Here is a 25,821-nt window from a genome sequence, read left to right as displayed (position 1 = left end):
AAAAAAGCCGTAACACCACGGAAATGAGACAAGCCTCAGGGCTTTACTACAACTGTGTACGTTCTTTAAAATGCGAGAATGTAGAAACCTGCAAATTTTTAAGCAGCAAGTGTGACACACATGGTGGGCAATGACGCAATAATAAATCTGTTTTTAAAGACAAAACTTCTAGTTTTGTGTTCATTCCCTTCCTTCAGAATCTATTATCGGTCAGTATGATAAACCAGTAAGCTGGTAGATGTTACTTGCTGTGTTTTGCAGCGAAATGTAACCCTAGCAAAATCCTTGCCTTGGCTCCCATTTCTACTTCCTTCAATTGTTGTGGCCCCATTGATGTTGTCCTGCTCCTGATGTGTTCTCCAGCTAGTTTTCTTGCTCAGGTCCTACCCCCACTGACAGGTGAAATCAGGCAAAATCTTCATTTCCTATGTGGTTTACCATCATCCTGTGCTTCTGCAAAAGCAACACATTCACACATTCTTTGGGAGACCTGGCAGGGCAGAAATCTGCCTTCATTCCCAGAAACAAATGGCCCAAGGTGTCACCTAGAGCCCCATTTTGTTGTAATAGTTAACTGTATGCCCCTTTGTGAAACTTGACCTTGCACAGCGTACTTGCCCAGATTGCTGTGTTTTGAAGGCAAAGTAGAGATAAATAAAGCAAGCTTGAAAAATGATCATGTTTTTCAAGTGTAGGAGTTTTACCCCTGTGATGAAGGTATCCATATTCTATGGCCATCCTCACAATGTCTTTTCACAGTGCAGAATGCCAAAAACAATAAATCACAGAAGGGATCACTATACAAGGAAACTAAATGAATCAAATGTGGCCAACCCAGCCACTGAATTGCGCTATTGTTTATCAATACAGAAGTGACCCCTCTTGTAGCTGGTTGCAGTGACATAATGGCTCTACTTATGACTTCCAGCGGAGAAAGACATTGTGAACTATCATCTTTCTTCTTGAATCTAGTTCTCTTTACACCCAAGGAAGGTGATAGATTTTGCTGCTTTGGTGCAACAAACTGGCAGCAAAAAGCTCCTTGAAGATGCAAACACTATCAGTGCTTTTCAGGGAAAAAAGGATTAATTGCGTTCGAAAGCATTGCTCCTAGAGATACAACTGAACTCTTTATTCACATATTTTTGTCAGCATAAGCATCTCCAAGTTTAGATTTGCACAAAAATAAAAATTACAAAATAAAACTGACTCTCAAGTGCCAGTTCAGCTCTTTTGTGTTGTGTTGGTTTTACTTTGTGTTAAATACAGTTAATAGCAAGGTGATTTTCTTAACTAAAAGAAAAAAAAAATCCCCAAAACAAAACAGTATTTGCTAGTGTATCTTGGTCACTCCCAGAGCCTCAAATGTAAAAAATTTGCTCTATCATACAGAAGATACAAAAAAGCTAGCACTGGGATACATGTATCCTTGTTATGTGCCTCTTCTTTCATCTATTTTTTAATTTCGATTTATTTTGGAAGATATACTAATATAGGCTAATCAGTTTTGGATGTATATACTAAAACTGTTCATTACTGATGCAAGTTTTGAATACAGAATAAATCAGGAGTAGCTCTGGCTAGAAGGAAAACATTTATCATGGATTTTTAACACCAGCAAAACAGAACACAGACAGAAGATCAATAACACTCATTAGAACTTTATCTACAGCTCAGCTCTGAAGTGACACTAAACACTAACTTTTCATGATCCTGAAAGAGAATAGTCAGAAAATCCAGCTACAAACTTACTGACTAACCTGAAAACAAAACAGACCAAAAAAGAAAACATCATTAAATATAGAAATATCTTCTGTGGAATAATTCAAGGTTTTCTTGCTGCAGTTATGTCTTGCAGTTTGTCTGCATCTGCTGATTTCCAGTTACATTTCATTTTCTAAGTTTTTCCTTTCTTTTCTCTGCAATTCCAATATACTTTGCTGTGCTATTTTGAGGCTCTTGGGACTGTTAGTGTAAGAGAATGAAATTAAAGCAATATACCTGAATTATATACATTTGAATTTAATATATATATATTAGGTACATGGATGAGATAACCTTCCTTAAAACACCAAAGGACAGCTGTGACCAGCAAGTACAAAAAAGTTAACAATCTCAAAAGTTAAAGCACTATTAAATATCTCATTAGGAATGCTAAAGTAAGGTGACAAGGCAAACATCTGAGCAATTTTCACAGTCTGTTCACGCTTATACAACAAAACAGATCCCAAGTCAAAGATGATGGTAATAAGTGTCAGTTGTGGTTCCACAAATATATCATCACCCATTACTAAATCCTCAAGCCTAGGAGAGAACTCAGTAATATAAATTTGTTACAAAACAGTTACTTAAAGCTCTTAACCCACTCCTCTCCTTTCTTTATGATTCAAGCTGACATTTAGGAAAAAGAGATTTAGAAACTACTCAGTATAGTCAGCTCATTACTACATTGCACAATGAAGGGCCTGGCTACTCTAAAAATAAAAGTTCAGAATCAGATGTTATTGCTGAAACACAGACCAACCACATCTGAACTGGCTCCTTCTATTACCATTAGGATTTGCTTTAACTCCTGTAGAGTGTTCTGGAACCCAAGAGAGATTATTTATTAGCAGGGTGGCAACCTGACCCTGAGCTCCCTTTGCAGATTACTACAGTCCTATCTGCCAGGATTTAAATCTTTCCACAGCACTGAGTGTGGAGACACTCAGGTCATTAGCTGAATGTCAGCCCTGGCCAGCACTGGAGGAGATTAACTCAGTCCTGCCCGAGACACAGGCAGTGCCAGGCAGCTGGGCATTGGCCATAATGCTCAAATTTTAGTTCTGAGATCCCTCTGCTGGCTTGACCTCTCAGCATTTATCTCCATGTCCTGTGAAGGCTTGGACCTGAGCTAGGCTTGGAAACAGTAAAATATACTGGCACTTTGCATCTACACTGAATTTGGACTACTACAAGTATTAACTGAATTCATCACTAGTGTCTGTAGTGCAGGTGTGGTACATCCATTTAAGTTACCTATGAACTGCAATCACTGCACTAAAAGGTGGTTTGTTTTTTTTTTTTCCAGTTCTTCTTTTGAATTTTGTTTGTCTTTAGGGGAGCAGGCTATGGAGGACCCCATAGTGGCATTCCAATACCTACAAGAAGGCTATCTAGCCAATGGAGCCAGGCTCTTCACGACGTGCATGGTGGGAGAAGGAGAGACAACTGGCAGGTGCTGAAACAAGACAGGTTTAAACAAGAAGGTATTATGTAAAAAGCTCTTCAACATGGGGACACAGCCTGCCTGGGGTAGAGTTGCACAGTTTCCATCCTTAGAGGTTTTCAGACTTGATTGAATAAAGCCCTGAGTGACCTGCTCTGACATTAAACTAACACTCTTTCAATGAGGAGGTCGAACCCCTAGATATCACTTCCAATGTGTGTTATACTATGATCCTACAGTGTTTAAAGTTTCTGTGCATTATTACATCAAAATTAGATCTGAACACAAAATTAGGGAAAAGATTTACAGATTCATTTTAACAAGAAATTTCTATTAACACATGGAACTTCAAAACCTTCTGATAGGACAGACAATGTAATCAACAGACAATGCCCTTGATAAAAAAACACAGAAAACAAATCAGAAACCTTTTGACTTACTAAGACAGAAAGGCATTTGGAAATTGTCATGTCTTGGAAATATTTGAAAAGTGCATTCATAATAGGTATAAATAAATGTTGAAAATTTGAGATGGGGCTTCCCAATTGTAGAGAAAAATACCTCTAAGTCTAAAACAGTCCACAAGCATAGAAAATTTCTGCTTGTCCCTATGAATAAACACCACTAAGAAGAGAAAGGAATTTCAGAAAAAAGTGGCTAAAGAAAATATTTAGCTATCTATAAGAAGGAGAAAAAGAGAGACAATAAATGCAAAATATTTTACTTATTGCAAACAAAAGCTGTGGCAACAGCATTGCACAATACTAAATTTTAAGGTTTTGAAATTCTCAGAAATTAATTTTCATTCTGATTTTTTGTTCCATATATCTTTGTATTTTTACATTAGTTTTACATTATGACAAAAAGTAAATTCTTAGAAATTAAGACAAATTGTATATAACCTGTCGGATTATTAATGTTTCATTTACATGTCAGTGTAATCATTTAACATTCTTCTCCTTTATGAAAACTTTAATCATATTCAATGTTTTGCTAGTATGTAACAGAATTACACTCTCCACACCAATATATATTTTTTTAAACATTACAAGTATATAGGAATTCACTGTTAGTGTGCTGTTTGAATTTTCTGCAAAATGTAGGTAATGATAGCTAACTTTGTTACTTCATTGGAACAACAAATTCTCCCTTTTGTAGATGATCTCCAGAAGAAAGACAGAGAAATCTATAAATTCAACGTTTTTAGATCCAATGCTGAATAGCCTGGAGAGCAGTAGTAAAAGTCCTGAGTGCAGGATGAGTTCCTCGATGAGACATCAAGAGAGACCCCGCCTCTGCACTGAACCCTGCTTCTTTAAGTTGTTTTGCTATTTCCTCTACATCCCAGCCTCCTTCCTCCTGGTTAGCCAGCAAGTGGTCAATAAGGTGAGGGTAGAAGGCAGTAGATATGCACTTTACCACTAACTTGGCATTGAGGAGCAAGGAAAGTAGTTCAGCATCACAATTGGAATCATCAACCTACGAAGAATGAAAAATCCATAGTAATTAAAAATGAATTACCCGATACGTCCATCAACCAGAACATGCCATGACTGGTCTGTCTGCACAGTGTGACCTTGAAAGCAAGATGATATAGTACCTTGAATGGATTAATAACAGTGATACATACTTGCTATATTTCAGAATATGTAAAGATGCATCTTTAGCAGTCTCTATTGCTTTAGTATAAATACTTGACCTGCATGAAGTTAAGGAATAAGAATGTTTAATAATGGAGCTAGAATTATATGAAAAGGTTTATCCAGTTTTCACAAGTTCTCAGTCCCCAGTGCTGAATGGACCACACCACTTACCTCCGTATCAAAAAGGACACCCCGAGGAAGGTCAGAGCAGAACACATTACGTTTTGGTCATTTTCATTAATATGCTATATTACATTCCATACTGACAACATTCCCAGACTCAAACAGATTTTCCAGAGTTTCGACACTCACAACAAGGACTAGATTTTCAGAATACAATCTATTTTTAAGAAGATTTGGTGCACACAGTTGCTATTTTTGTGAGACACCCCAGATGCCTCAGAAAAAAAGGAGGCTATTTGATACATGAGAGCACATATTCTCTTGAAAATCTGGTCTATTGCTTTACAAATAACATTGCAGAACACATTAAATTCTACTTCAGTTCATTTTGGAAGTCTTATATAAATCTTTTCTAGGTTCCTTGAAATGCAGTGTTTTGATCAGTTTAGGGGTCATATCACTTCACGAAGTACAATAAAACAATGCATGTAACACAAAAAGGGCCAAAGAAGTGGTGGACAATAGTCAATATGACTGCATCCTATCAACTTAAAAATAAAGTAATTAAATCCCTATATTTACAAAGCAACTCTTCTGTTTTAAAAAAGTCTGTCTGTCTAGCTTTAGTTTCATTTTCCATAACAACGATGCATTGTCTTACATGTCTCATACTCACATACCAGCAAGTAATAAAAATCCTGTGATTTGGTACCACTCAAAGACCAATTCAGCTAGAGCTGTTGACTAACCACAGGGCACAACACTGACACTTGACAGTTGAATTTAAGCGATTTTCGATCTAATTATTATCACAAAGCACTTAATCCGGATACCTTTCAGGACATGTAAAGTTTCCTTGCCTCTGTTTCAGTCCAAGCTAAAACAGCACAGAGCTTTGCTTCCTCTTGTTCATGTGTAACAGGCAGCACCCACCCCTTGCCCCCACCTTTACCACAAGCACATTTTAACAGGCACTTCTTGCTTATAACCCAGTTCTCGCTTCCACGAAGTTTTCACTACCATTGCTCAGTGAGATGTAACTATCAATTTGCAATACATTTTGCAGTATTTATTTATTAGAAAGATTAAACATCACTGTGATCTACCAGTTCAGAAAACCAAACTTCCTGTTAAATATCTTTCTTACTCAGACACATACACTGTGAGATCATGCACACCAGTTAACATGGACCGTGTAATGTGGGAAACTACTCTCTCCAGTTTCCCTATATGCGTAGTCAAAGAAACAGGATCCTTAAGGCATAAGTCAGAACAGATACGTAACTTCCCCTTGAATGACTGGCAATCCCAAGTTTTGGCACCTATTTAGAGGAATCAATATTACATTTACATATGGAGGAACAGCATTCATAAGGAACTATCAGGTAGTTCCTTGTATGAAAGTGGATCTGAATCTGAGAATGAGAAATCTGCCCCTAACTTCAGAAGAAAGAGCTTCCTTTGAAGTAATGACAAATTCTTTAGAAGAAAGGCCTTTATTGTATCTAAATAATTTTAGGCTAATGAATATATGTTTCTCTTCTGCGAAAGCATGATGACTGAAAGCATACATGTGATAAGAAACAAAATTATGTGTTGCTCAGTTTTGGAAAAGACACACTCCACACAACATCAAATATAATTAAAAAAGGAAAAAGACAACACATGAAATATCATAGCATGAAAAAATACTATACTTTATCAAGCACAAAGCCTCAGATAAAAGATGCCAGGTGAGGCTATTCTCCCAACAACTGTTTATCATCTTTAATTAATGTAATTAATTAATACATGATTATTCCTTATAGTTTACAATTTTCACTTCCTTTCAAACTTCAGAAGTTTTCCAGAAAAACAGAATGGCTTTATCATGGCTCAAATCTTAAACAATTTCCTCCAAGTCTTCAGCATTTTCACAATTAGTTACATAAACTCCTTTCAGTTTACAAAGCTAAAATGCAATGGTGCACAGCAGTTCTAGAACCAGTATTCAGAATGGTTCTAACAACTGTAGGGTTGTGCACGCTTCAGGTTGCCCACTCTAAGTCTTTCATTATTTAAAAGTTCCTCTGAATTGTTTCATGTTAATTACTGAGATGCTTTCCTTCTGAAGACAATAAAATTCCTGGCGTTGCCATTATGTAGCATACCATACAGTGCAATAAGCCATTATCGAAACAGCTCTCATCTCTTCTGAAATGGGAGGCTGGAGGGGTATTCTGCCCCACTTCTGAGCTCCATATGCTCTATTCTTGACCAGCACATAGGATGCAACTTTACCCAGCGCTTTAGTATTTAATTTTATGGACATAAAGCACAAACAATAATTACAGTAATGAGATTAACAGCAGATGGGAGGTCTGATTTAAATTAGTTTTTTTTAGGCTATTATTCAGTTAATGAAAAGTCCTATAGATTAGTGCAATTTCATATGCCAAAAACCTACAAATTGGAGAGAGGCAAGTCTGAACCTAATATACCTTTTTCAGCATAAAACCATTAATCGTCTGAGCTACACTATGGATATAAAGATGTCCACGTGCAATACAGAGGCAGAGCAATGCATCTGTACTCACACATGAACAAGATGTGCCTTTATACACAACAAAAGAGCACACAAAACACTTTCCGTTGTGTCTGGCAGCCCACACTTAAGATTGAATAGTCCAGTAAGTTTAAACTGATTAACATTTACAATCGCCTGACTCTTCAAGGCTGTCTGAAAATCTGGTCTGAAAGGGGAAGCCTTTGCAATGTATTTGTCTCCAGGTGACTGTAAACACAAGAAGGCAACAGCACAGAAAGCCAGCCATAACCCGGGCTGCATCAAAAGCAGCGTGGCCAGCAGGGCGAGGGAGGTGATTCTCCTCCTCTACTCTGCTCTCGTGAGACCCCACCCGGAGTGTTTGGCTCCGGGGCCCCCAGCACAAGAAGGACGTGGACATACTAGAACAAGTCCAGAGGAGAGCCATGAGGATGGTCAGAGGACTGGAGCCTCTCTCCTATGAAGACAGGCTGAGGGAGTTGGGGTTGTTCAGCCTGGAGAAGAGGAGGCTCCAGGGGGACCTTCCAATACCTAAAGGGGGCCTACAAGAAAGATGAGGAGGGACTCCGTCAGGGAACGTGGTGATAGGACAAGGGTAATGGCTATAAACTAAAAGAGTGGAGATTCAGATTAGGTATTAGGAAGAAATTCTTCATTCAGAGGGTGGTGAGGCACTGGCACAAGTTGCCCAGAAAAGCTGTGGATACCCCATCCCTGGAGGTGTTCAAGGCCAGGGTGGATGGTGCTTTGGGCAACCTGGTCTGGTGGGAGGTGTCCCTGCCACGGCAGGGGGCTGGAAATAGATGAACTTTAAGGTCCCTTTCAACCCACACCATTCTATGATTTTATGATTCTATGAAATCAGATCCTTTGAACACATTTCCTGGGGCCAAGGCCACTGCCTGTTCTGCACTCCTTTGGTAAATCTAAGTGGTGCCTGACAGGAGTGGGAGGAATGCAGAGAAGCCAAGGTTTAATGAGAAATTTGTATAAAAATAGGCAGCAAAAACTTGACTATATGTTTTTATCACTTTTACAACTCCGGATCGTGCCAGTATTTAAATAAAAAAAATGCGCTCGTGGAAATTACTTACCAAACCTATGCAAAGACTGTCAATGAATTAATGTGTATTTTAAAATCTCAATTAATGCAGCTTATATACTGAGCAGCCATACTTTGATATAACTATAAAAATAAGATTTTAAAAAAATCAATTTAAATTCGAGCTTAGGAGAAAAAAGACGGTTTATAATCTTTGGAAAAGAGGGCGGGCCACTCACGAGGACTATAAGGCTGTTGCAAGGCTGTGCAGGGACAAAATTAGGAGGGCCAAAGCTCATCTGGAGCTCAATCTAGCTACTGCAGTTAAAGATAACAAAAAGTGTTTTTACAAATACATCAACACAAAAAGGAGGACTAAGGAGAATCTCCATCCTTTACTGGATGCGGGGGGAAACTTAGTTACAAAAGATGAGGAAAAGGCTGAGGTGCTTAATGCCTTCTTTGTAAGGTGCTTAATGCCTTCTTCAGTCTTTAGTGGCAAAACCAGTTGTTCTCTGGATACCCAGTACCCTGAGCTGGTGGAAGGGGATGGGGAGCAGGATGTGGCCCTCACTATGCACGAGGAAATGGTTGGTGACCTGCTACAGCACTTGGATGTACGCAAGTCGATGGGGCCGGATGGGATCCACCCGAGGGTACTGAGAGAGAGGAGCTGGCCAAGCCGCTTTCCATCATTTATCGGCAGTCCTGGCTATCAAGAGAGGTCCCAGTCGACTGGCGGCTAGCAAACGTGACGCCCATCTACAAGAAGGGCCGGAGGGTAGACCCGGGGAACTATAGGCCTGTTAGTTTGACCTCAGTGCCAGGGAAGCTCATGGAGCAGATTATCTGGAGTGTCATCACGGGGCACTTATAGGGCAACCAGGCGATCAGGCCCAGTCAGCATGGGTTTATGAAAGGCAGGTCCTGCTTGACGAACCTGATCTCCTTCTATGACAAAGTGACACGCTTAGCGGATGAGGGAAAGGCTGTGGATGTGATCTACCTTGACTTCAGTAAGGCTTTTGATACCCTTTCCCACAACATTCTCCTCAAGAAACTGGCTGCTCGTGGCTTGGACTGGCGTACGCTTCGTTGGGTTAAAAACTGGCTGGATAGCCACGCCCAAAGAGTTGTGGTGAATGGAGTCAAATCCAGCTGGAGGCCGGTCACTAGTGGAGTCCCCCAGGGCTCAGTACTGGGTCCAGTCCTCTTCAATATCTTTATCGATGATCTGGATGAGGGGATTGAGTGCACCCTCAGTAAGTTTGCAGATGACACCAAGTTAGGTGCGTGTGTCGATCTGCTCGAGGGTAGGAAAGCTCTGCAGGAGGATCTGGATAGGCTGGACCGATGGGCTGAGGTCAACTGTACGAAGTTCAACAAGGCCAAGTGCCGGGTCCTGCACCTGGGGCGCAACAACCCCAAGCAGCGCTACAGGCTGCGAGATGAGTGGTTGGAAAGCTGCCTGGCAGAGAAGGACCTGGGAGTACTGGTTGATAGTCGGCTGAATATGAGCCAGCAGTGTGCTCAGGTGGCCAAGAAGGCCAACAGCATCCTGGCTTGTATCAGAAGCAGCATGGCCAGCAGGGCTAGGGACGTGATTGTCCCCCTGTACTCGGCTCTGGTGAGGCCGCACCTCGAGTACTGTGTTCAGTTTTGGGCCCCTCGCTACAAGAAGGACATCAAGGTGCTTGAGAGAGTCCAGAGAAGGGCGACGAAGCTGGTGAGGGGTCTGGAGAACAAGGCTTATGAGGAGCGGCTGAGGGAGCTGGGATTGTTCAGCCTGGAGAAGAGGAGGCTCAGGGGCGACCTTATCGCTCTCTACAGGTACCTTAAAGGAGGCTGTAGCGAGGTGGGGGTTGGTCTATTCTCCCACGTGCCTGGTGACAGGATGAGGGGGAAGGGGCTGAAGTTGTGCCAGGGGAGGTTTAGGTTGGATATTAGGAAGAACTTCTTTACTGAAAAGGTTGTTAGGCACTGGAATGGGCTGCCCAGGGAAGTGGTTGGGTCATCATCACTAGAAGTCTTTAAGAGACGTTTAGATGTTGAGCTTAGTGATACGGTTTAGTGGAGGACTTGTTAGTGTTAGGTCAGAGGTTGGACTGGGTGATCTTGGAGATCTCTTCCAACGTAGATGATTCTGTGATTCTGTGAAATACAATCTGTATATTTAAAATTATTTTAAATCGGAATAAACACTAATGCAAACATTGCTTTAAAATATAGACACAACATATATTTAAAAGTAAAAATATATTATAGAATCATAGAATCATTAAGGTTGGAAAAGACCTTCAAGATCATCTGATCCAACCATCCCCTTACCACCAATATCACCCACTAAACCATGTCCCTAAGCACCACGTCCAACCCTTCCTTAAACACCCACAGGGACGGTGGCTCCACCACCTCCCTGGGAACCCATTCCAATGCCTGACTGCTCTTTCTGAGAAGAAATGTCTCCTAATTTCCAACCTAAACCTCCCCTGGCACAATTTGAGGCCACTTCCTCTACAGAGTTTATAATATGGTGTTTCCTCAAGAACTCAAAATCTAGGACTCCTCCACCTAAAAAAGCAGCAGCTTAGACGGTATAAGCAGATATCAACATCATTAGAGCATTTGGGGACTGATTAAACATTCCCTCATAAAACAAGAATTATGAAGCATCAAGTGAAGCTAACAGAATCGGATTCAGAGTAAATGAAAGAAAATAGCTTTTTATTACACTGTTGAATTCTTTGGCAAATGATACTGCACAATGTAAAAGCTCATCCATGTTTAAAGGGGAAACTGGACAAAACTGAGAAAGAAAACCACTACCAGTTACTTAGTACACAAATACATACAGCCAAAAATAACTGGAAGCTGCGAGAGCAACCCAGAACAAGAAGACGTATGTTTCCCCTATTCTTACTCTTCACTAGACTTGTGATCATTCCCCCTGTTGGAGCCATGACACTAGTCCCTATGGACTTCTGACTCTCAAAATTTTACATTTTTACATATAAATTCATAACAACCTTAGAGGCTATTTTTGTTTGCTAACCATTTTGACCGTATTTGAAATGTTCTATGAATTGGCACACATTGGCTGCAAGAAAATACACCTAGAATACATACCGAATATTTGTCTATGGTAAACACAGAGTCTTAAGTTTTTTACTGTCTTTTCTTTTTCAAACTAACCCTTTTGACAAGACTTAATCAAGAGAGTAAACCCAGTTAAGGCAATTACTAAAAAGTAACCTTACCATCCTAGTGTTCAATTTTTTTTTTTTTTTTTTTTTTTTTTTTTGTGGACAGCAAGCAAAGGAGGGCCTTATTAATGAATTGCTTCTGATCTGCAGAAAGGCATATGCATGCCCTTACCATCCCAACATCCTAAATTAATCTTAAAACACTGGTTCCAGCAGGTTATAGCCGATTCCCCATAAACGCTATTCCAGTGATGTGGAATGCAGCTGACTGCAGTTTAAGTCTCACAGGTGCAGGCATCTTCTGCAAAATGAATTCACAGCCACTTTCCATCTTGTGTGAGCATGTGAATAAACCATAAACAACAACGATGACAAACTCACAGTATATATGATGGAGAAAAATCACTGCATCTATCTAGACTTCCATGCTGAGGGTGCTAAATTTTTCAGTAGCGTAAAATCTTTTACTTTTGGAAGGCTTAAATTGGAGATGTTTTACTTTTTCATATCCATTTCTCCTTCAACAGGATTTGATGGTGCTGATTTAGTGTGATGCCCACACACACACTGTGCATATGTACAAGGAAAAGAACTAATGGGGATACTTATGCTAAGGAGAGGAAATCCTGACTTTTTTCCTTGACACGGGTACCTATTTAGGTATTGGCTGATACCTACATTAAAGATGTAGGCATTCAAGTGCTACCTCTGATGACTAGCTCACTTCAGACTGACGATCAATGCAGTTCCCAGCTACAGAGGTGCATATTCATCTAAGAAGCCAGAGACCACATAGAAAGAGGATTGCAACAGATGCACTCATCATTTCTGCCACTGCAGTGCTACAGCAATCTGCTTCAAACAGGGTTTGTACATTTTATCAAATGTCTCTTTAATGCAAAATTTATAAAAGAGTCTGCATCTGCTGATGAAAAATCACATCCCAGCAGGGCTGCCCTCAACAAGCACAGAAGTGAGGACCACGTGCGCTCCTTTCTCCACAAGTCTTAATTTCTTTCTGCATATCCTCAGCAGGAGCGGGAGGAGCCTCATCCCAGACTCTTAGGGAGGACACATTCAAGCTGTTTCTGAAACACCCTTGGCAAATGATCTGAAAAAGAAGCAGTTGTACAACCTGTATTTACCCCCTACGCTGACTGCAGTATTTCTGAATCACAATATCAGTTTGTGTCTTACGCTGAACTTGGTGTTGTCAGTGTATAATTAGGAAGGTTTAAGCGTGCCTGCCTGGGGCTTTGCCAACAGCACAAATGATGTTACCAACTGCAAATGCGCTCAGGCTCAAGGCCTTCAGCTCCACCAAGACAGCAGCTCCCCTGGGCAAGCAGAGGCAGGGAGTCTTCAAGTTTTAAACAACCTTTTGTGCTGAATAGGTAGGTGAAAATCAGCTTTACCAAAGGTGACAGCTCTTTTGACGTACTAGGAATAGCAACTTGGGGCATCTAAAGAAGCTTTACTGGTAAATCACTGAGGATTCTGAAAATTCGAGTGACCATAAATGAAGAACAATAATGTGGCTCCACTCTCCAGGACCAACACTACATCTCATATAAGTATCCAGTATTTCTACTGGTTGCTATTACAGCCTACATGGATATTGTACCTATATTTGATAGTACGTAGCATATTTGAAAGAAATCTCTCTGTAGTGATGACTTCAGATAAGCAAAAGCAGGTCAGAAGGTTCCCTTTGCCTGCTTCAGTAAAGGACAAGTCAGAGTCTGGGCAATTCCCTGTTCACATTTTTTATGTCTAGAGACATAAAAAGAGTCTAGAGAGTCTGGTACTAGCGACAGGAAATGTGTCATCCATAACTTATGCATTACCAAACCCATGCACTATGAAATACGTATACTAATGGAAAAATAAGAGCTGTTGATAACATAACAGCTAAAAAGAACTGAACCGGCCATTTGCTTAATATTAGCTCTACACTACTAGTGGAGGTAAAAATGCTTTTCATTTTGTTCCTGGATGGAGTCTGTATGGCTACAGGACAAATAAGTAAGGGGGTAAGAAAATGAAGAGATCTAAAAACAACTAGACAAGTAAAGGACAGAGAGATTACTGTTAGGTTTTAAATGCATAATTTTACAAGGTTTCTTTTAAAAGGTAAGCCACAAACAGTGAGCAGCCATACATGGAACAAGACTGTGGAGAAATAACTGGAAATTAATTTCACACATTCTTCATGATTTTTCATATTGCATTTTTCAATAAATCATTTTGTAAAGGTAGTCTTAGCACTTCAACATTGAAAATACAGGATATAAACTGAAATAAAATATTATTTTAGATTAACTAAAAACATTTTCTAGTCCTACTTTCTGTTAAAGTAGTATTTATTGATTATGTCAACTTCCATTTTACCTACCAGCAGGTAGCAGAACACTTAGTTTCTCTGTCAGAAGTAAAAATATCAGTCTTGATCTATGAAAGATAATCAAGTGAACCACCAACGCTTCTCAAAAATAAAAAATAATCTGACTCTTAAGGGCAAAGTCTAAATCCCACTGGCAATAATAAGCTTATTTAAGTAAACTTTTTACATTTTTTTAATTTTTCACACACCACAGAGAAAAAACAGATACTTCTGTAATCCAAAAGAGGTAAATGGCAGTTTATAAGAAGATGCACAATAAAAAGAGATGTCTGCAATTTCAAAAAAGCTTACACAAAATTCTGGTTGTTTTATTACAGGCAAAAGCTATACAATTCTTAGTATCAGCACTTCAGCATCATCCTTTTAACTGTAAACATCCATAAAGCTGTCAGCAACATACAACAAATGGCTAACTAATACATCGTATCAGCAAGCAAGTGCTGTATTTTTCTCACAGCCATATCTGTGAGTTGTTTTAACACTATGTCGGGGAATCAATATGATTTCCCTTTGCCAGATATTTGTCCTTTTCCTGTTTAATGTAACCAGAAATGGGCTTCCTATGAAAAATTTATTAAAAATTCTACACGAAGCGTTAACAGTTCTATTACTGTTGGTAAAAAGCAAAAAGTATGCATACAAAATTATACTGAATAAACATTGACATAGCTAAGCAGTATACGCACTTTTAGTTGGTAAAATACCAACTAGTGTAATCATAAGAGATGCATATAAATCAAGGAATAAGAGAGAATTTCTAAACCATCCAAGAAACCACCATGCTCTCAAATTTAGCATGGCACTCTTCTGTGCTAGTTGCTTTTCTACCACTGGTGGTGAATCTCACATTTAAGGTACTGGCTAAACACTATGCCTGATGGAATGAAATCAAGTTACATTTTCATTGACTTAAGATGAAATACTAGACCAAAGCTAAATGCACTGAAAATTCTAGGTTATGGAGCACTGGTGTAGAAGTATATGCTCAAATTAATACTGATTTTGGAAAAAAAAATAGGAACAGTTTTTCGAACTGCCTTTCACATAAGAAGGCCAAAAAGAACATTATTTTAGGAATGCACAGGTGTAGTAAGTGTTTTATATTAGTAAGTATGGTTCCTGGCCCTAAAACTTGAATATAATATAATCAACCTAGACTGTAGAAAAATAAAAGCCACAGCACACCGGAAAGAAAAGGCCAGTTAAGATAGCAATACAATTAGCAGCCATTCAGAAAGTGCTATTGCACAGCACTGGGCTTTAAAAGTAGTTAAATAAAATGTACTCGGACATAAATTCCTGCTGGGAAGCTTGAGAGCTAATCACTAACTCAGCAGTTTTCATCTGTTAACAAAAAAGTCAATTTTAAAAGGTTAACAGAACATATAGATGAGAAAGCGCATGCAAATATCAGATCTCCAGCTCCTTTTCTATAAGATCATCTTGTTTAAAAACAGTTACAAAAATTGCTTTGCAGACCAAGATCTACAACTGTAGGTGTGAAAATAAAACTATTGATATGCTAACGATAATCCACTGTTTTGGTGGTTTATATCTAGAAAGGTATCTTTTGTGGAAAAATCAGAAATGTTGTGTTTCATTTGTATAAAAAACTGGGAATAGGAACACCTTCATAAAAACCTGTGGTTCTTTCCTTAGAACAACAGCCTCAACTAGGAAATACTTACAATTCGTATTGGATGTTAATTATGATATTCAGATTTTGAAACAAGCAGACGTGTATTACATGTAACATGCCCTGCTACCTTCCCTGCAAACACTTTAAATGTCCATTTATGTTCCACAAAGCTAGTACTCCATCCGTTTCAATAACAGTACTTTTGAAGGTAAATCAGCAACATCTGAGATGAAGCCAATACTTCCAGATTCATTGTTTCTCTGACAGGCTCTGGAGGCCCCCTGAAGGGGAAACAGATAAAAACCAAGAGAGGATGAGAGACTTACAGCAGAGTCCTGGGAAAATCAGGATTGCTTTTCTTTCCATATCTTTCCTAGGAAAACAGGGGATAGTGTCAAACTACGTGGTTGGACTGCACTGTTTGTTGTAACCAGAGAATCTGAAAAACTTGTTGCAACACATATAACTGGAACAGAGAGCCTGATGGAGAAGGCTCCTTCAGAAACGGATGAAAGTTTGCATACTTTTAATCTCAGAAAAAAGTTATATTTTCAATCTGCATTCCAACATATTGCATTTTTAAAGCTTTTGCATTTTGAGGATGCTTATTTTAAAAACATGTACAAGTTTTCATTTCTGTTTCTGTAAAGGCAGTTTTATTTTGAAGTAGCATACTGGAAATTTAACCTCAATTATTATTTTATATTGCAATATGCAACTAAGAGCTCCCTAAGAGACAGTACGGAATTCAAAAATATTAGAGATGTGGTTTTCCTAAATAAATAAATATTATATGGGGACCTTCTATGCAGTTATCCAGCAAGAAAGGAAAGCCATTTATTCTCTTTTGCAGTAAGTAGACAGCTATACTGCACAACTGTGGCTAACAAAATCCAAGAAAGTCTTTCAGGTTGTACATAGTATCATAGAATCATAGAATATCCCGAGTTGGAAGGGACCCATAAGGATCATCAAGTCCAACTCCTGGCACCGCACAGGTCTGCCCAAAAGTTTAGACCATGTGACTAAGTGCACAGTCCAGTCGCTTCTTAAATTCAGACAGGCTTGGTGCAGTGACTGCTTCACTGGGGAGCCTGTTCCAGTGTGCAACCACCCTTTCGGTGAAGAACCTCTTCCTGATGCCCAGCCTAAACTTCCCCTGCCTCAGCTTAACACCATTCCCACGGGTCCTGTCACTGGTGATTATGGAGAATAGGTCACCTGCCTCTCCACTCCCCCTCGCGAGGAAGTTGTAGACTGCGATGAGGTCCCCCCTCAGCCTCCTCTTCTCCAGGCTGAACAGGCCAAGTGACCTCAGCCGCTCCTCGTATGTCTTCCCCTCTAGGCCCTTCACCATCTTCGTCGCACTCCTCTGGACACTCTCCAACAGTTTAATGTCCTTCTTGTACTGTGGTGCCCAGAACTGCACACAGCACTTGAGGTGAGGCCGCACCAGCACAGAGTAGAGCAGGACAATCACTTCCCTCGACTGACTAGCAATGCTGTGCTTGATGCATCCCAGGATATGGTTGGCCCTCCTGGCTGCCAGGGCACACTGCTGGCTCATATTCAACTTGCTGTCAACCACAACCCCCAGATCCCTCTCTGTGGGGCTGCTCTCCAGCGTCTCGTCGCCCAGTCTGTACGTATAGCCAGGGTTGCCCCATCCAAGGTGCAGGACCCGGCGCTTGCTTTTGTTAAACTTCATGTGGTTGGTGATCGCCCAGCTCTCCAATCTGTCCAGATCTCTCTGCAAGGCCTTTCCACCCTCATCCGAGTCCACAACTCCTTCAAGTTTGGTGTTGTCAGCAAATTTGCTCAAAACACCTTCTAGTCCTACATCCAAATCATTTATAAAGACATTGAAGAGGACTGGCCCTAAAATGGAGCCTTGAGGGATCCCACTAGTGATCATCCGCCAGCCAGATGTGGCCCCATTTACCACAACCCTTTGAGCCCTGCCCGTCAGCCAATTGCTCACCCATCGTATGGTGTTTTTGTTAAGTTGTATGCTGGACATTTTGTCCAGTAGGATCCTATGGGAAACCGTGTCAAAAGCTTTGCTGAAGTCCAAAAAGATCACGTCAGCTGGTTTCCCTTGATCGACTAGATGGGTGATCTCATCGTAAAAGGAAATCAAATTTGTTAGGCAGGACCTACCCCTCATGAACCCATGTTGGCTGGGACCAATGACTGCATTGTCCCCCAGGTGCGCTTCAATAACTTCAAGGATCATCCTCTCCATAATTTTACCAGGCACTGACATGAGACTGACAGGCCTGTAATCGCTAGGGTCTTCTTTCTTACCCTTCTTGAAAATTGGCACATTTGCCAGCTTCCAGTCCACTGGGACCTCTCCAGATTCCCAAGATCACTGAAAAATAATTGAGAGAGGTCCTGCGATGACATCAGCCAGCTCTTTAAGCACCCTGGGATGAATTCCGTCCGGACCCATGGACTTGTATGGATCCAGGTGGAGCAGCAAATCCCGCACACATTCAGGGTCGGTTGGGAGTTTGCCATTCCCACCGTCATGGTTCTCCAGCTCAGGGTACCCTGGGTCCTGAAGCCCATCATCAGCGTTGAAGACAGAGGCGAATAAGGCATTAAATGTCTCTGCTTTGCTTATGTCATCGTCTGTGAGGAGATCCTCCCCATCTAGTAGCGGACCTATGTTTTCTTTGGTTCTCCTTTTTCTGTTCACATATCTAAAAAAAAAAATTTATTGTCTCCCACAGACATGGCCAGCTTCAACTCTAGTTGGGCTTTGGCCACACGAATTTTCTCCCTACAAACACGAACAGCATCCCTGTATTCCTTCCTCGTCGCCTGACCCTCCTTCCAGCAGCTGTACACTTTCTTTTTTTGCCTAAGCTCCAGTAGAAGAACCCTGGTCAGCCAGGCCGGCCTTCTGCCCCGCTTGCCTGCCTTCCGATATTTTGGAATCGCCTGATCTTGAGCTTTTAGGAGGCAGTGCTTAAAGACTGACCAGCACTGATGGACGCCAATGCCTTCAAAAGCAGTTTCCCAGGGGACCTTGCTGACCAGTTCCCTGAGCAGCCTGAAGTCTGCTTTCCCCATATCCAGGGCTGAAGTTTTGGTGACGGTTTTCCTTCTGTCACCGTAAATTCTAAACTCAACCACTTCATGGTCACTATGACCGAGACGGCCGCCAATTGCCACATCTCCCACAAGACCCTCTCTGTTCTCCAGCAACAGATCTAGGAGGACACTTTTCCTAGTTGGCTCTCTTAGCACCTGCACCAAGAAGTTATCATCTAGGTGCTTTATGAACCTCCTGGACTTGCTCGTGTCAGCCATGTCGTGATCCCAGTTGACGTCTGGCAAGTTGAAATCTCCCATTAGGACAAGGAGAGTTGATCTTCGGGCATCTCTTAGTTCTGCAAAGAAAAATTCATTGGCGTTGTCGTCCTGGCCAGGTGGTCTGTAATGGACTCCCACAACGACATCCCCTTTATTTGTTCGTCCCTTAATCCTTACCCAGAGGCTCTCAATTTTGCTATCACCAACTTGAAGTTCCACACAGTCCAGCCCATTCTTCACATACATTGCCACCCCGCCACCTTGCCTACCCTGCCTGTCCCTCTTGAAGAGCCTGTAACCATCTATTGCAACACACCAGCCACAGGACTCATGCCACCAGGTTTCGCTTATGCCGATGATGTCATAGCTGTGGGACTGGGCCAAGACTTCTAGCTCATCCATTTTATTCCTCCTACTGCGTGCGTTTGTGTAGAAGCACTTCAAATGCACCTCCCTACACGCAGCACCTTGTGTAGCCGACCAAAGGGCCTCACTAGCACACAGTCCCTCTGATTCTAGCGCACCATTCCTTAGCTCGTCACCAGCGTGCCTGGTTTACATGCACAAAAGTTCATTTAAAGTTAGAAGTTTTAAACCCATCTCAGTTTTCAGGAGACCAAAAACAAAAACACACACAAAACATGCAAACAAAGAAACAAACAAGTGAAACAAAGTGATTTTTCTTTCTAGGAGACTAGCTTTCGTGATTTTAGGCCTTACCTCTTAACTGACAAGTAAATATATGGGGGGGGGAAAAAACAGTTGCACTGTTTTTTTTACTGCATAAAAACCAATAACTTTCTACAACAATTGAAAATACATAGTAATGTATAGTGGTTCTTGAATGTAATGTATAGTGGTTATATATAATATATATATATATATATATATATATATATATAGTGGTTATATATATAGTGGTAATATATAGTAATGTATAGTGGTTCAAAGAAGAGACAGTATTTAGCTTTTTTTCCTCCAGAAACTCTGTTGCAGTGTCAAGTAAAAACATGTTTAGAATCGCCTAAAATCCCAAACATACATGCATTTCATCCCTTCTACAAAACAAAAAATTTGTTAGCAGCTTACAATGTGTATATGAACAATGCCAAGTTTGTCAGAAACACGCTAACTCGTTTGTACTTTTATCACTTACAAAAAAATAATGAAGTGCAAGAATAGACACACCGAGATAACAATCGACTTCATATAACACAGTTGTTTCTTTTCCATCACGTTGACTTACAATAGCACACTAGGTAATTTAAAGAAAATGCTGTCAGTTTTAATCACCTCAAGTATATAGAAAAGATCTTACAAGCCCTGTGTTACTGTTCACTGTACACAATAGCTGTGGAAAATCTTAAGGGTCTCGATAGTCTCTGCTTACTAATATGAAGATAAAAGAGCTAATTTATCACCTTAAACTCTGAAAGCTGATTAATTCAACTGCTCATACCTTAGCAACAGTTGTTATCTGCTCCAGTGCCACAGCATGAAGATCTTGATCTTTGCTTTCCACCAGCAGTTTCAGGGATGGCAGCAAGAGGGACTGGTTAAGCAGCAACAGACATAATTCTTTTATACACTGAAAATAAAAGTAAACTCATTCAGCAAGACCTCTGGAGATATTAACATCTTCACTCAAACTAAAATTTATGAAAATTCTGTGTCAAATGAAGAATGAAAACCTAACTTCTAAAATAAATGAAGTCCCTGATGGAAATAAGTCTTTGGAAACTTGAACAGATAAATTTAAAAAAAATGTGGAATACAGGGTTATAAGTCGAGTCTTTGTCACATTAAGATGAGGCACTGAATCACCATTACAACCCAGAGTTTCACTGAAAGAGAAACAAAGCAATCACAGCCCTCTCTGGGACTCATATATTTGTGCTTAGTGAAATACTGCAAAATGCAGAAAGAAGTTTAACAGACACCTGTGATACTTCTGTAACTCAGTTATACAATCATAAATGTGGAACAAAACAAAGAGGAAATAACAGTACATACCGAAGTGCAACACCATAAAGCTCTGTTTCAAAACCGTTTCAAACTTTATACAAACTTTCACATGTGATGAAAGCACAGTAATTTACCTTTCCCTCTTTCATATAACTTCTCATTTTTATAATAGAGCACAAATTTAGCATCATAAAGCTGATGCAGTAAAAAAGGACATCTTTAAAAAAACAAACAAAAACTGTGTGTTCCCAAATCTTTAACTTGAACTTTAGTTTAAAACAAAAACTCAAACAAAAACCCTACAAGTAACCTGTGGTTTTGTTTTTCCTTAACATGGCAATGATTTATTTATACATCAAAAAGCATTTAGACTAACAAACTGTTATACATCAGATGATGACTTCTCCTATCTTTTTTTTTTTTCCAAGGATTTTGTTCTAACAGCCACTTTCCACTTAGATCCAGCAGACATGTCCTGTGTTCGGGACAACTTACACCAAGTGCTTTGGGTATTACGTACCACTGTCACCTTGCAAATGGCATCCAAATCTTCCAGGGGCTCTTTGTTTCACTGCAACGCTTAGAAAAACATCAATTGCCAAAGGATCTCATCAGCTAAATATTACTTTGAGGGAATGCAAACCATTTTTAGAAATCTTTTGAAGTTTAATGGTAAGTATAGCAATTTGAAGACTGAAATACAACCACACTTTTAGCAGCATGGTTTTAATTTCCAGGCTTTTAGAGTCACAGCTACTATTCAAAGACAAAGATGTTAAAGGTTTCGACAGTCATGTACTGCACAATCACCTGGCCTCACTTGGTATAGGAAGCTACCTAGCTGCACTTTGCTCAGCCTCTTCTAAATGTATACCTTCAAGAAACAGCAGTGAGCAGGATAAATTATACTGCACTGAGCTCTGCATCACTCATGCAATGCTTGTTCTCTTACCCAGACTTGTTCCTTTAAACCCATATTCTGCGTCTACTGATGATTAATGTTTTCAGTAAGGGATCAAGGAATAAGAAGATTAAATAAATACACTAAAACTTTGTCTGATCAGTCATACGCTCATTAAACTTTTGATAATTTCATATTGTACTGTATTTCTTTTGAGCAGTATGCTTGACATACCAGCAAACCTACTGAATACAAAGTTAGAGATTCACTCATTCTACAAGTCTCCTTTTCTTGAAAAGGTGTATCCATGGCAATAAATGCAGCTTATGTTCAGAAAAATAATTTCTGAGTCATAAGATACACAACCTGAACAAAACAGCAATTTTACCATACTTGGTAACATTTTCTGCCTGAAAGCCTCTCAAAACTAAGTGGAGAAGCAGTGCCGTAAGAAATAAGCCGTAACTATAAAAAGGCTCTAAAAGAACCCCAAATCATATTTTTTAGTTGTGTGAGGAAGGAAAGGAAACTAGGTACAGTACAAGTTTAAAGCAACAGGTCGGGGAGACCAATGGTGCAGGTGTTGAATCTATTTGCTATCTCATTGCACTTCTTTAAAATAAAGAAAATTCTATCACTCAGCAAGCAAATGCAATAATACAGATATTAACTTTCTTATTTTCAAAGCAATAACATTTAACTCAGATGACATGCCACTGTTTTGTTTGCTTCTTAGATGCTTCAAGATTATGCCCTAGTACTGGTTATACATTCTAATGGGATATTTTCTAAAGCAATCTGCTTTGTTTGTAACAAAGGCATAAAGGCCTCAACAGAAGAAAATGCTTAGCTATTCAATTAACTTAGGTTTACCTTACACTAGCAGATTTTTAAGCCAAAGGTCGTTAGATTTCAGGTAGTTACCAGTCATATGACTTGAGTAACTCTGTGCCTCATTATGAGTCTAGGAGACAGAAGATATCCAGTCTTACCTACAAAAAATGTTCAAATATAGATAATCCATCATTTCTCTCTAAGGAGAAGTATATTCCAACAATTGTTATGTTTCTTTTTATGCATTTCTTTGTAAATCAAAAGAGCATTTTATTAGCTTCTGTTCCCTCTAAGAATACCCATAGAACACAATCATATCAGCCTCTCAATCTCTGATAAGGTAATATACTGCACTCTTTCAGTCTTCCCCTTTCAGGTTCATCTGTACACTAACTTTTGTAAGGCTCTCTCTTTTGCCCCTCTTTTTGCAGCACCCTCCCAAAATGCAGCTATGCTAACAGGGCATTATATACTCACTAGTCCACTAGTTGTTTATGGAGACTTGCCCTTTTTATCCACTAATCTGCACTTGATCTCTCTAACCTTCTGGTAAGACTGCACTGCCTCTGTTTTCCTGGTACTCTTACGACATGACATCATGATTAATGACATACTGCTATGCAAAAGCCAGTAATGAAAAGTCAAGAAAAGGAAGCATCTTTCTTGCTTTAATTCTTATTAAAAGATCTCAACCAAATGAACAATAATAGTTGACAATTACAACGGGTGAAACTTCAGCATTGAAAATTCAGTCTAGAATTAATAATATATATTATTTTTTTCTGGGACTGAAGAATTCATCCCAAAGGCCCTACAGAAATCAAGTTAAGAGATATCACTCTTGAGAAAAAGACTAGTTTCAGAAGACTGATAAAGAGAAATGCAGCCTGTCCTTTAGACGTGAAATAAAGAAGATGTACAAGACGGAAAGGAATTGTAGACCTCTCAGACATCAAGTCCATGAAAACCATCAAAACATACAATGAAAAATCAAACAAAAAAAATTTACATGAAAATCTTCCTACAGGTCCTAGCAACAGGTATCATAGTTAGGAATAAAGCAATCACTGTGGTATACTTTGAACTCAGCAAGATTTCAAAAATGTCACATGAAACACTGTCAGAGAACCTAGGGAAATAAGGTGCAGGACAGTGTGGTCCAGCTTGCAAACCCTTGCAGTGGCCTTCATCCCTTATTCCAACTGAAGTGACAGGACAATGTGCCAAACACAGAAAACTGTCCAAATAGTAAAACCATCTTCTCCTATGTCTCACACAAATGACTGCACTGCTGCTTTGGGCAGGAATTGGAAATCCAACCTATGCAGCAAGCCAACACTCTGAGCACTTTTGAAGAGCAACACAAGCAACTTTTATCTCTGCAATAGCACTGGAAAGCGCTCTAGTATCTGTTTGCCTGCCGTGAGAGGCTGTGCTTCGAGGCGATGTGATGTTACCTGTGAGAGGGACAAGGAAAGTCCTAAATCAAAATCTGTATTACCATGATGTAGTTGAAACTTTTGTAAAGAAACATTTGCTTCCTAACTAGTTATGCAGCTATTGATGGTTCACTGTGACACGAGTGAGGCATATCAAATGAATTTCATAGGAGTCTGCTTTGGGTCCACTATTATTCAGTGTTTTCATGGATGGCTCAAATGGCTGGATAATGAGTACAAACAGTATTGTGTCAAGAGACTCAAAGGGTAGCATTTAAATTCAAAATTACCCAAACAAAATGATCAGAGACAACTGTGAATGAAGAAAAACATACAAAGTAAATTCACATATAAAAAGCATAAATAACTAGCTGCAAAAATAGAAAAGAAAAAAAAAAAAAAAAGGAAATCAACTGACTGCTGCATTATTCTACAAGATAAGCATCTTATGGCCACCAGGACCCCAGAGATTACAAATAAGAGACCAGATGCAGAGACTAGATTCTCCTATTTAAGTGTTCATGTTAACTGACACTTGACCTATAGGTTGACAGAAAAACACAAGATATTCAGAGGAGTTGCACTTTAACACTTACTAGGGGGAAGAAGAATTTGCCCCTTTCTAAAGAGATTTATCAGTCAGCGCAGGAGATGTCAGATAGTCCAAACAGATGTGCATTCCAAGCAAGTAAAACAATGCTTATTTCAACAAAGAGGAATGAAAAAGTCCATCCACTGAATAATGCAAATAAAACCAACCAAACAAAAAATCCACATATATAAATACAAAGATTAAATCTATGCAACTCCCCAGAAGACATTAAAAAAGATCTTGGCTGTAAACAAACTAGAAAGACCAGCAGGAGGAAAAATAAAGAAAAAGAGAGTGCTTTCTGATGAAATCTACATCTAAGGAAAGTTTTTCTAGACCATCGTGACTTGAAGTTAAATGTTATTTTTCCATCACAACTTTTGCATTTCAGAATGGCTAATGTTATCCATGATAATAAAATGTTTTTAGAATTCCATTATTCTAGGTCTCTCCTCTTAATCGATTTCAATCGATAATCAATTTATTGAAATACGAAGTCATCTAAATAGGTTATTTGTCAGCAATCAGGTTTTCATCTTATTTAGCCACGCAAGCTCAACTCTCTAATTTGTACACTTAAGTGTACAGCGCTTAAGCACTGTAGCTGTGTGTATAAATAAGTTACTCAGTTACTTAAATTTACCCATGTCATTCCCCATCTTCCCAAGAAGAGACTTAAACCAGTACAGCCTGTATTTGTAGGTAACAGTACAATCAAACATCATGGTGCAACTTCTGTTGCTGTACAACATTCTAGCCAAAAAAAGCATGTTAAATTGGTAAAGCTAGTCTGGTCCTCAAACATTAAATAACTTTTACTAGTAATAAATCTTTATACTGCATCTGTATATTCACACCCATAGGTAGAATTCTTCCAACAACACTCTGTACCTTTAAAAAACAAGGCACCTCCAACTAAAGCTGCCAATCAACATCAAAACAGTGAGTAAATAATGGTC

At 39.6% G+C, this 25,821-nt stretch overlaps 1 protein-coding gene across 2 annotated transcripts in view; it reads right to left on the bottom strand.

Annotated features, from left to right (window-relative positions):
- Positions 1-1,120: 1,120 nt before the first annotated feature.
- Positions 1,121-25,821, bottom strand: part of NBAS (NBAS subunit of NRZ tethering complex) — a 187,950-nt gene continuing 163,249 nt past the window's right edge. For both annotated transcript variants that reach the window (XM_040551536.1, XM_040551538.1), the window contains exons 51-52: positions 20,591-20,719; positions 1,121-4,687 (exon numbers count right to left, since the gene is read on the bottom strand). In XM_040551536.1, coding sequence (XP_040407470.1) covers positions 4,412-4,687; positions 20,591-20,719 — 405 coding nt within the window. In that variant the 3' untranslated portion in view covers positions 1,121-4,411. The remainder of the gene's footprint in view (positions 4,688-20,590; positions 20,720-25,821) is intronic.

Source organism: Cygnus olor, chromosome 3 (genome assembly GCF_009769625.2).
Source record: "Cygnus olor isolate bCygOlo1 chromosome 3, bCygOlo1.pri.v2, whole genome shotgun sequence".
Lineage (NCBI taxonomy): Eukaryota > Metazoa > Chordata > Aves > Anseriformes > Anatidae > Cygnus > Cygnus olor.
Note: the sequence above shows the minus strand (reverse complement) of the source record. Positions and strands in the feature narration are given on the sequence as shown.